The 11,706-nt window shown below is 35.4% G+C and overlaps 1 protein-coding gene across 1 annotated transcript; it reads left to right on the top strand.

Moving 5' to 3' along the window:
- The first annotated feature begins 1,818 nt into the window (after positions 1-1,818).
- On the top strand, positions 1,819-7,936 carry MPPBETA (Insulinase (Peptidase family M16) protein). Its single transcript, XM_088492884.1, has 9 exons — positions 1,819-2,739; positions 3,831-3,995; positions 4,139-4,276; positions 4,385-4,536; positions 4,634-4,742; positions 5,593-5,691; positions 6,784-6,849; positions 7,420-7,527; positions 7,622-7,936. Exons 1-9 carry the CDS (start codon positions 2,071-2,073, stop codon positions 7,706-7,708), a joined length of 1,593 nt encoding a protein of 530 aa, XP_088349010.1. The 5' UTR covers positions 1,819-2,070; the 3' UTR covers positions 7,709-7,936.
- Positions 7,937-11,706: the final 3,770 nt, after the last annotated feature.

Raw genomic sequence — 11,706 nt, 5'->3', positions numbered from 1 at the left:
ATACATTTATGAGTAATGTAAACTTTCATAGGTTAATACTTAAATTCATCTCTGAAAGATCACCGATCTTCATTTTCGTCCCCGAATGATTTTTTTAATCAAATTAGTCCCTGAAAGATAAACTGTAAGTCAAATTAGTCATTCTATCAGTTGGACGATGACGTGACACGCCACGTGGCAGGTCAGTGACACGTGGCACGCCACGTGGCACTTGACATGTAAAAAAGTTTTTTATTAGTCAAAATAGTTCTTGAAAGTCCAGACGTAAGTCATTTTCATCCCTCAAATTTTAAAAATTAGTCAAACTAGTCCTTATATAATTTTTTTTATAATATTAAATTTATAATATTTTTTTATACTACTAATTTTAATATTATTTTTTAAACCTTAATAAACAAAATTCTCTTTACATAAAATAATAAAAATAATAAAATTTTTATAAAGTTATTTTGTCATTTGTATTTTAAAATTTTACATTTTTAAATTGTAATTTTTTATGTGAATTTTTTTATTTAAACGAGTTTATCAAATTATTGTTGATTATATATTTAAAAATTTAATATTTTAAATTTTACTAAATAATATAATAATTATTTTAAATTTTAAATCTTTTAAATTTTTTAAAATTATAATTTTTATTATTATTTAATGTATATAGTAAAACTCAATAATTGAAAAACTAGTTTATGGAATCACTTTTTGAATCTTAATATTCTAATATAATTTTTTAAATATTTCATTTAAAACAAAAGAAATTTTATTTTAATATGAAGCATATCTATTTATATAATATACTAGTGCAGAGTAGCCTGTGTTATGCATAGGTATAATGTTTCCTATTTCATTTTATCTCATTGATTTGTGAAATTAAAAGAAAAATTATATAATCTATCTCAAACATATGAAACACACAAAAATTTATTATGATCTTTGCACGTATTACGCTTAGAAGCAATTCGTTTATAATAATAATAATAATAATAATAATAATAATAATAATAATAATTAAGCAACAAATTTTCAATATTTTGTAAAATTTGGAATTGAAGCAAAATTTGTGGATGTTCTTGAATTTTGACTCTAAATATCACTACCATTACATCCTATATGTAAGTAATACCGTAATGAAAAAAATAAAGATGTAGTAGAAAAAAAATAGTAGTATAACTTTGTTTAGGTTAACATACATAAATTTTGATTTTAAGCATATAACTTTGTTTAGGTTAATAAATACATACATTTTAATTTTGAATATATATATATATATATATATATATATATATATATATATATTCCAGCAAAATGCAATAATGTAAGAAAAATGTTTTAGAATAGAAAAGAATAAGAGAGATTTTGAGAAGAATTAAATGAGAGAGATAATTTTATTGAAAAAATTTTTATGAAGAAAAGATACAATTATTAATGTTTTGTTTGTCAATTACATTTTTATTAAAATTAGTAGTATCAAAAAATATTTCAAATTTAATATTTGAAGAAAAAATAAAAAAAATTATAGAATGACTAATTTAACTAATTTTTAAAATTTGAGAGATGAAAATGACTGACATCTGGACTTTTAAGGATTATTTTAACTAATAAAAAACTTTTTTATATGTCAAATACCACGTATCAGTGACCTGTTACGTAGCGCGTCACGTGCACTTAACGTAACACGTTATCATTCAATTAACGAAAGGACTAATTTGACTTACCATTTATCTTCTCAGGATTAATTTGATTAAAAAAATTATTCAAAGACAAAAATAAAAATTGCGTGATCTTTCATAAATGAATTTGAATATTAACCAAACTTTCACGGATACCTATTGTAATTTATTCTCACGTTTTCATTCAAATCGCTAGTAAAATATACGGGCCTAAAAACTCTCGCTACTGTTCTCCCTGGTCTCCACAATCCCCTGCTTGATCCCTCTTTATCTCTCACACTCCTCACTCTATTCATTACAACTCAACACACGTTCTTTACATCTTTTTTTCACCTTGAAACCCTAGACCCATACCCGGTGCCGCCCCCCAAAGCGCGGAGCCACCACCGCCACCACCACCACCATGTCCTCCACGCGCCTCCTTGCCGCAGCGGCTCGCCGCTCTCATCGGCGAACAGCTCCTTCCCTCTCCACCACCTTCCGATCCCACTCTACCTCCCCAGCAGTGTCCTCCCACCCTTCCTCCCCTCCCTCCCCTCCTCCCCCCAACGCCATGGTCTACGACCGTCTTGCCGAGGCCGTCAAAGCCAAGCTCCGCCAGCTGGAGAATCCCGATCCTAGATTCCTAAAATATGGGTCCCCCCGACCCACCCTCACGGACCACACTCGGATCCTCGCTGCCCCCGAGACACGTGTCACCACCCTCCCCAACGGCCTCCGTGTGGCCACCGAATCGAGCCTCGCAGCGCGCACCGCCACCGTTGGCGTGTGGATCGATGCCGGGTCAAGGTTCGAGACGGAGGAGAGTAACGGCACTGCGCATTTCCTTGAGCACATGATCTTCAAGGGCACGGAGAAGCGCAACGCTAGGGAGCTCGAGGAGGAGATCGAGAACATGGGAGGCCACCTCAACGCCTACACCTCAAGAGAGCAGACTACTTATTACGCTAAGGTCGCTGACAAGGACGTGCCTAAGGCACTCGATATCTTGGCGGATATTCTTCAGAACTCGAGGTTCGATGAGAATCGCATCAGCCGCGAGCGTGACGTGATCCTCAGGGAGATGGAAGAGGTAATTTCCATGGAACCGATAGTGTCTTTGTAGGTAGTTAGATCTGAGATTTGTTATATTTTATATCTGATATGACTGGCTGTGTATCAAATATTGTTTCATAACGTGAGAATCTAATCCCAGTAGGAATGCACTTGTTTGAATTGGAGTTGGAAATGTGTGGTAATATGGTTATGCTGGATATGGTGTTTGTTGATCGTTTTATTTTTTGTTTTCTATTAATGTTTTTAAGGCTATGGTTTTGTGGCTTAAGGGTTTCAGTGTGCATCTATTGGGCTTCTTTATTAGTTGTTTTTGTTGGCCATCTGTGTGGGTGACTGTGTGTGGAAGCTGATAACTTTGTGCTTGAGGGTGACTCGTAGTTTTGGTATGGATGGCAATTGAGTTAATGGTGTCCTATTTTTATTGGGTATATATGGATTGGAAGTAATTTTCTTCTGACGCTTTTGTACATTTTGGCTAGTGTTTTTTTCATTTATTTTATTACAATGATGATTATGATTATAAGATTAAAAAAGAAATATTATTAATATCATTGAGCTGTAATTTATTTTATTGTTTGTCAGCAGTTAACAACTTCTGCGCTTTGTATTTAAATTTTTTTGGAGATTGTAGTGGAATGTGGAACTGCTGGGCCATTGTTTTGAGTTTAACTCTTTGATTTTTTTCAATTTATCCTGGCAAAGCTTTTTTTTGTTGTTAATATATTTTCTTAAAATTCTGTTACTAGCTGAAGAAAAGGAATTTACTTTTGTGTGTGGCATAGTAGCTGAGAAGTGATTGTTTTTGCGGTAATCTAAATTTTAAAAGCATGGGGTTTTAATGGGAAGTTTTGGTTGTAGGTGAGTTGTGTTACATTTTCAGTTGAAATATTTGTTCCCTATAGAATTTTATGAGTAATTGGCTTTATTTTTTTGGATTTTGGTTAAGATAGGATTGTAGTTTTATATCATGCTTTTGATGAGTACATTAGCATCCTGAACTGCTCTTCATGCTTGAAAAGCGGCCACATATTTTATCCTGAATTGTTTTGTATTATGTTTCCATTTTACTTTTTGATAAAAAGGTTTATTGTATGTAACTGCTTGTAGGTTGAGGGCCAGACAGAGGAAGTGATTTTTGATCACTTGCATGCAACTGCTTTTCAGTACACCCCTCTTGGTAGAACCATCCTTGGGCCTGCTCAAAACATTAAGACGATCACCAAAGATCATCTGCAGAACTACATTCAGACACATTACACTGCTCCTAGGATGGTATGTACAAATTAATGTGGTCTTTATGGGTGTATAGTCCTCTGAACGCAAGTCATTTAGTAACTATTCTGTATTTTAAATTAAAAAGATATTGAAGCTCCCAGCCTTAATGGCTGTTTTCATTATGGGGTTTGCTATTCTAGGTGATAGCTGCTTCTGGAGCTGTTAAGCATGAAGATATTGTTGAGCAAGTGAAAAAATTGTTCACCAAGTTATCAACAGATCCTACCACAGCATCTCAATTGGTTGCTAAAGAACCAGCAATTTTCACTGGTTCTGAGGTAAGAATATATATGTTAAAAGCATGAAGCATGAGCACGTCTGCTGCTGCCATGATAGTAAAGTTAGACAACTATTCATTTCCATCTTCTCGTTCTTCTGATAAAAAGGTGAGGATGCTTGATGATGAAATTCCTCTTGCACAATTTGCGGTAGCTTTTGAAGGAGCATCTTGGAAGGATCCAGATTCAATCGCTCTGATGGTCATGCAAGCTATGTTAGGTTCTTGGAATAAGACAGCGGGTGGTGGAAAACACATGGGGTATGAAACTTGATACTTTTCCCTTCCTCATCCCAATAAATGAGGAAAAAAATCCTATTGATACTGACTGAATTGTGTTTCTTGTACTTGTTGACAGTTCTGAGTTAGCACAGCGAGTTGGCATCAATGAAGTTGCTGAAAGCATGATGGCTTTCAACACTAACTACAAGGACACTGGTCTTTTTGGTGTTTATGCTGTTGCTAAGGTCTGTCTCTTTGTGGTTGTCTTATGGAGAATGTCTTAAACTTTCAAATAACATGTACTGCTCTCTTTTATTGTTCTAATGTATGCTTGAGGAGTGAGGACTACAGTCTCCAGTGTTACCATCAAATGAATATTCCTCCTCTTTTTTCTCATAAATATGCTTTATACTTCTGATTGTCAAACTTTAAAAAACTCTTAACAAGTTTGTGAGACCACCATGCAAATTGTGTTAATATAAACTCTCTTTTTGTTAGATTTTGTACATGTTTAAATAAACACCAAACAAAATCAGCAAAATTTAGTTTTACCATTACATTTGAGTCTAAATTTACACTTTTCTGCCCTCAAAACCTAAAGTTTTGGTATCTTTTATTGAATGCATCAGTTGTCTTATTTATTCAGTTTGTTAAGCTAATATCGTATATTTCTTATTTATTGTTATCAGTTATTTTTTGTCAAACTACAGTGTAATAAGTTATGTATTAAGTTATATGTTTAATTAATCTTTTTTTCACTTGTTTTTGTTACAAAGTTAAAATCGTTTGATGCTATTATAGATGTTATTTAATTGTATTTAGTTATTGAGATATATATACTTTTTAAATGTTATTTTTTAACGATATAAACTCTCCAAGATTGCAATTTGAGTTTGGTGTGACTTCCTAAGTTAACCTAATATCAAGTTTGTCAACCTTGTTTATTCCTGGTCATTAGTGCCTTTCCCTACAATATTGGGATACATTAGTGCTCTGATGTTTAAAAAGTTACTGTGCGTTTCTTTACCATTTCCTTTTATCAACATCTTCAATTATCTCTCTTGAGAAACATTTTCCTTCTCATTTGTTTTCCAGCCGGATTGCTTGGACGATTTGTCATATGCAATAATGTATGAGACAACCAAGTTAGCTTATCGGGTTTCAGATGATGATGTTACCCGTGCTCGTAATCAGGTGTGCACCTATTTCTAGTACTGATCCTTTGCGTGCTACTTGAATTTGAAATTGGAATTATGTTTATGCACTGTAATGAGGCTTCATTTATCGATGACTACTATCTGGTTCAAGATACCCATGTAGTTTAGTGTTATTTTCACAGGTCTTGTATCTTTTCCTCCGCTAGGATGGTTTGCCTGCAATTGAAAATTTTTATATCCAACAGAAATAGTTAATTCTTCAGAAGTCTAATTCTTGAGGAATTTTCATATAAATTTCTGGACTGGGATCAACATTTCACTTCTGTTTGTTGGATACCAATGTACACCTCCACAGATTTGGAGTGTTGAAAATTTCCTACAAATGGAACAGTAATTTCATTCTCACTGTCATTAGCACTTGTAAGTTGTAACCCAATTGCATATACAGTTATTAAGGTGGGTGCATGTATCCGACCCCACCTAATGGGAAGACTTTGAAGTTATTTGTTGTGTTGGCGGTTACTTCCTCATAATCAGATATTACTGAGTTTAAAGTCTGGTCAAGTGTTGTTGAGTGTTAAACTGTACCTGATTCCAAGCTTCTTGGTGTAAGCTTTGATGCAGGAAAAGGATAAAGATAGGAATGGGTAACCCTATTCTATTCTTTTTCTTTCAATAACTTATCCTTTAATGCATCACGTTTTCCTTTTGTCAACTCTGTTGGAAAGTAATTTCATTTTCCCGTTTTTGGAAAGTATTGTCTGGAAGTATAGTAGTTACTTAAGATCTATCTCCACTTGATCTTTTTTGATGAGCGTGCTAGATGTACTGTATTTTTTCTTTATTGAAGTTATGCCAAATACACGATGATTAACTTCTACCACATATGTATAATGAAGAATTGTCAATGCATTCAATTGTGAATCTTATTTGTCAGTTAGAGCATATCTGCACAATCTTCCTATCACATTTACTGTTGTGAGACTTTTAATGTTGAAACGGTCATTTGAATGTTAAGGTGCACTAATGTTTTTGTCTTAATTTTTGTATGAAAAAATGCTTTAGTTAATTGTTAATTAATATTTGTTTCCATACTGCAATCCCCACTTCTAAATGTGGTTTTTTACAGTTGAAATCTTCGCTGCTGCTTCACATAGATGGAACAAGCCCTGTAGCTGAAGATATTGGACGCCAGGTATGATAGGTCTTGAACTTCATAATGAAAAAGAGGAATTATGAAGTTGTTTTTAATCTAATAACTATTGTGTTTTTAAGCTGTTGTGTTTTTAATCTACCAATGAAATAATACATACTATTGTGTTTTTAATCTACCAATGAAATAATACATATGTGGAATTTCGAATTTGCGTAGCATGATAACTTAAGGTGGTAAATAGTTCATTGACTCATGTCTCCGTATATTTGTAAATTTTGATTTTCTTAATTAGTGTGAAACATGAATTTGATGGCAGATTCTTATTTTACAGAATTCTATATTTAGCTACTTGTGATAAGTGAGCCAAAAATGTGTGTTTTTTTTTTTTTTTCTCTCTCTAATAGATCAGACAATGTGATCAGACAATGTGTTTTTAATCTAATAACTATTGTGCAGTTGTTGTTTCTATAGCTCATCATACTCCAACTCTGCAAGCTTACTATCATCTGCTCTAAGACTATCAATCTGTGCTAAGCTTATTTTCTCAGAACATATCCTATGTTAGATTTTTGTAGGTTTTGTTTCATTATCTTGTTTGTGTTGTTTCAGCTACTTACATATGGCCGGAGAATCCCATTTGCTGAATTGTTTGCTAGAATCGATGCTGTTGATGCAAGCACAATTAAACGTGTTGCAAACAGGTTTATTTATGACAAGGTAAGTAGGGAAAACTAATATTTTGCTTGGAAATTGGTACTATATGATGGTCTCGTGTAAATATTTTTATGATTATCATGTTTATTCTTTGCAGGATATTGCTATTGCTGCAATGGGACCTATTCAACGTTTGCCCGACTACAACTGGTTCAGACGCAGAACCTACTGGAACCGCTACTAGTTCATCTTAGTTTTCTGCTTAATTCATCTCCAAGGGAGGTCTGGCATAAAGTTTTGTTTCAATGTACAACATGTATGCCTCTGGTAGCTGTTAGCCGCCAATTTTTATTTTTTATAGGCCTGTGTTTCTCTAACATTCATGCGAAAATAAGTATGCTTTTGTCATTGATGTAATTGGCATCGTTGATTCTGCGTTAATGCTTGTTGCAAAAGTAGGTATTGCCTTGAAGTTGCCTTGTATCTTCCTGACATAACACTTGCATATGGTCCTGTTTAAAAGGTTAAGCCTGAATTCTGGCTGCTCGCAATGTCGACTTAGTTCTTATTGAACTACACGCCACCAGTATCTTCTGTTATTGGAACCAGTGCTGTTAAAAAAAAAAACCACTTTAACACCAAACAAAACCATGGAAGGATTGAAAGTCTAGCGTTGTCGTCGCGGTGTTTCTTTCTCAGAAAGGTTCTGTTTAGCTCCCCAATCTGACGAGTTCAAGCCGCCAGCAATGGAGGAGATAGATTGGCGGTCTCAGTTTCGCATTATAGAGAGGGAGAGGGTGTCTTAGTTCCGGGTCGGGTTGGGCATGGGGCTTCTGTATTTTTGAGTCTGGGTTAGGTTGTTGGCTTGGGTTTTGACAAAAAAAAAAAAAAAAAAAACAAACACCAAACAGAACCAACGATATCCAAACTGGAATAACCAGCTTTTTGATTAAGTTAAAAAGCTATTAAAACGAAACCTGATTTATATCGGTTTGAAATTGGTTCTTACACTAGTTTAACCGAAACCTGATTTAACTAGTTTACACCATGGTCACCATTCGATTTAGTATCCTAGTAGTGTCTTTGCATATTCCTCTCTTTAGTATCCGTGCTGTACCCTTCAAGTAGCACCGTAGGTTGGAGTGTTCATGGTTTGGTTAATTCAAAAACCAAATTAGTTTTATGGTTAACTAAAAATATAGTATTGGTTAATTAACCAAATTGGTTTTACATGATAAAATCGGTTATTAACTGGTTAGTAAAATTCAAAACCGGTTTTTAATTGGTTATTAAAGTAAAAATTGGTTTTCAAAAAATAATCGGTTTTTACACAAAAAACTGATTTTTATGCTAAAAAATTGGTTTTTATACCATAAAATTGCTTTTTACATGTAAAAATAGATTTTTAAACAAAAATTAATATTTTTATATAGAAAAACCCAAATTTTCAAACCTTTTTCTCATTTTCTTTCTATCTCTCTCCTTTTCTCTCCCCCTCCTCTTCTCTCTTCCTTCTCTCTCTCTCTCTTTCTCCCCTTCTCCTCTTTCTCCTCCTCTCATCTCTTTCTCTTCCTCTCCCCTCTCACCCATTTCTCTCTCTCCAGCCTCCTTTCTCTCCTCTTCTCTTCCTTCTCTCTCTCTCTCTCCCCCTCCCCTTTCTTTCTCTCTCCCCTTCTCTCCCCATGCTCTCTCTCTCCCCTTCCCTCTTTCTCTCTCCCCTCCTCTCCCTCCTCTCACTCTCTCCTTCTCTCTCCTCTCCTCTGTTTTCTCTCTCTCCTTCTCTCTCTCTTTCTCTCTCCCCATCCACTCTCTCCCCTCTCCATTTCTCTCTCTTTGTCCCTTTTCTCTTCCTCTTTCTCTCTCTTCTTCTCTCTCTCCTATCCTTCTTCTTCTCTCTTCTTATCTCTCTCTTTTTTTCTCCTCCTCTATCTTCTCTTCTTCTCTCTCTTCTCTTTCCCTTTAGAGAGAAGAGGAAAAAAGAGATAGAAGAGAGATAGAGATTGAGAGAAGGTTGATAGAGAAAGAGAAAAGAGAGAGTAAGAAAAGAAAGAGGAGAATGAGAGAAAAGAAAGAGAGAAAGAGGAGGAGAGAGAGAAAATGGGAGAGAAAGAAAGAAGAAAAGGAAAGAGAGAGGAGCAAGAGAGAGAGAAAGAGAGAAAAGAAAAAAAGAGAGAGAGAGAGGGGAAGAAAAGGGGAGAGAGAGAGAGAGAGGAAGGAAAGGGGAGAGAGAGAGAAGGGAAAAGAGAGGAGAAATGAGAGAGAGACAGGAGAGGAGAGGAGAGAGAGATAGGAGGGGAGAGAGAGAGAAAAGGGAGAGATGATTAGAGAGAGGAATGGGAGGAGAGAGAGGAAGAGAGAGAGAAGGGAGGGGGAGAAATAAGGTAAGGAGAGAGAGAAGAAGTGAGAGAGTGGGGAGAAGGAGAGAGAGAGAGATAGAGAGAGAAGGAGAGAAAGAGAGAGAGGGAGAGAAGGATAGAGAGACAAGGGAGAGAGAAAGAAAGACAAGGTGGAGAAAGAGGGGAGAGAGAGAGAGAGAAAGAAAAGGGGAGGGGAGAGAGAGAGAGAAAGAGAGGAAGAAAGGAAAAGAGAGAGATAAGAGAGAAAGAGGAGGAGAGAGAGAGAGAGAGAGAGAAGGAGGAGGAGGAGGAGAAAGAGGGAGAGAGAGAGAAGCGGAGAGAGAGAAGGGGAGAGGAGATAAAGAGGAAAATGAGTGAGAGAGAAGGGAGAGAGAGAGAGGGGGAAGGAAGGGGGAGAGAGAGGGAGAGGGGAGAGAAATAGGGGGGAAAAGAAGATAGAGAAGGGAAAGAGAGAGAGAGGAGGGGGAGAGAGAAAAGGAGAGGACAAAAAGGAGGAGGAGAAAGAGGAAAATGAAAGAGAGAGAGAGAGAGAGAGGAAAGAGAAGGGAGAAAAAGAGGAGAGAGAGAGAGAGAGAGAAGAGAAAGAAGGGAGGGAGAGATAAAGAGAGAGGAAGGGAGAGAGAGAGAGAGAGAGAGAGAGAGAGAGAGAGAGAGAGAGAGAGAGAGAGATTTGGTTTTGGTTAACCAATTCTAAAAAATATGGATATGATTTTTAAAATTGTTTTATTAAACTGGTTAACCAAAATGTGATTATGGTTTTTTAACCGGTTAACCACATTTTGATTTTTTTATGAACACCCCTAACCGGAGGTTCAAGGTCTAAACACTCTCAATGGGCATATAGATCCAACAGTAATTCTCTATGGAGCAAGGGTTTTATGTGCCGAGTGTCATTTCCAATAGGAGTGGTCTTTCAGATTTATGGTATTCACCATTTTAGACCTTCAAATCCAAAATTTATTATACTGGTCCTTAAGATTTGGCTCTAATTTGCTATAATGGACACTGCAACAATTAGTTGATGTGGTTAGATTGGTTTCAAGAGCCAATTTAGTCCCTCTCCTTTAAAACCCTAATTCATTCCCATTATTGAAAAACAGAGCATACAACCCTAGACCTTTTTTTTTGTAAGAACCCTAAACCTTTCTCCAATATAGGAAATCGATGAAACCCTAGAAACTATAGTAATAAAAAAAGGGTTAACAACTATTGGTACAAAAAATAGATTTTTCTTGACAAGGTGTTTCGATTGCCAATGGTTTCGACTATAGAAGCAGAAACGGGAAAGCTGAAGTCAAAGAAGGATGGTACAAAAGAACGTTAAAGTCGAAAGGTAGTTAGTGCCTTTCCTTAAGGATCAAGGCTTGCTGCTTTACCTTCAAGTTAATTGGAGAACATGAGTGCGAGATTTGAGAAGCAAGCTGAATGAAACATGGGACTTGAAAACCAAGACATGGGTGTCAAAAAATTGGGGTCAAGATTCTTCAAGATAAGGTTAGGACATGGCTGAGAAAAAAAGGAAAAGTAAGATACTGGACAATATGCTCCATGACAAGATCATCTCCATGGCCTATAAATAGTAGAAACTCAGAAGAGTTATGGGACTTCAATCAAGAACACTAGATCATCACATAAACTCATAAAATTCTCAGTCTCTATAACATAAAGGAAGAACATGGAGTTCAAGTGCATGTGGTGTTAGAAGTCAACTTTTGATTTGTTTTCTTTTGTTTATTTAATTCATTTTCTTTCATTACTTTACATTTTGTCGTTATTCTAGTTCCTTTACGATTCAATTTTATGTTTCATTAATTTAAAACTTTTCTCTGCTTATTTATTTATTCATTCATTTTACCTTGTTCAATATAAATTTGTCGCTAGTAAT

Source organism: Arachis ipaensis, chromosome B7 (genome assembly GCF_059453495.1).
Source record: "Arachis ipaensis isolate K30076 ecotype BB chromosome B7, ASM5945349v1, whole genome shotgun sequence".
Classification (NCBI taxonomy): Eukaryota; Viridiplantae; Streptophyta; class Magnoliopsida; order Fabales; family Fabaceae; genus Arachis; species Arachis ipaensis.
Note: the sequence above shows the minus strand (reverse complement) of the source record. Positions and strands in the feature narration are given on the sequence as shown.

Bases quoted from the DNA above. Each gene is read 5' to 3' on its own strand.
- MPPBETA (XM_088492884.1), top strand. From the start codon at position 2,071: ATGTCCTCCACGCGCCTCCTTGCCGCAGCGGCTCGCCGCTCTCATCGG. The intron at 4,743-5,592 runs GTCTGTCTCTTT...TTTGTTTTCCAG, and splicing joins GTGTTTATGCTGTTGCTAAG to CCGGATTGCTTGGACGATTT. The intron at 5,692-6,783 runs GTGTGCACCTAT...GGTTTTTTACAG, and splicing joins TTACCCGTGCTCGTAATCAG to TTGAAATCTTCGCTGCTGCT.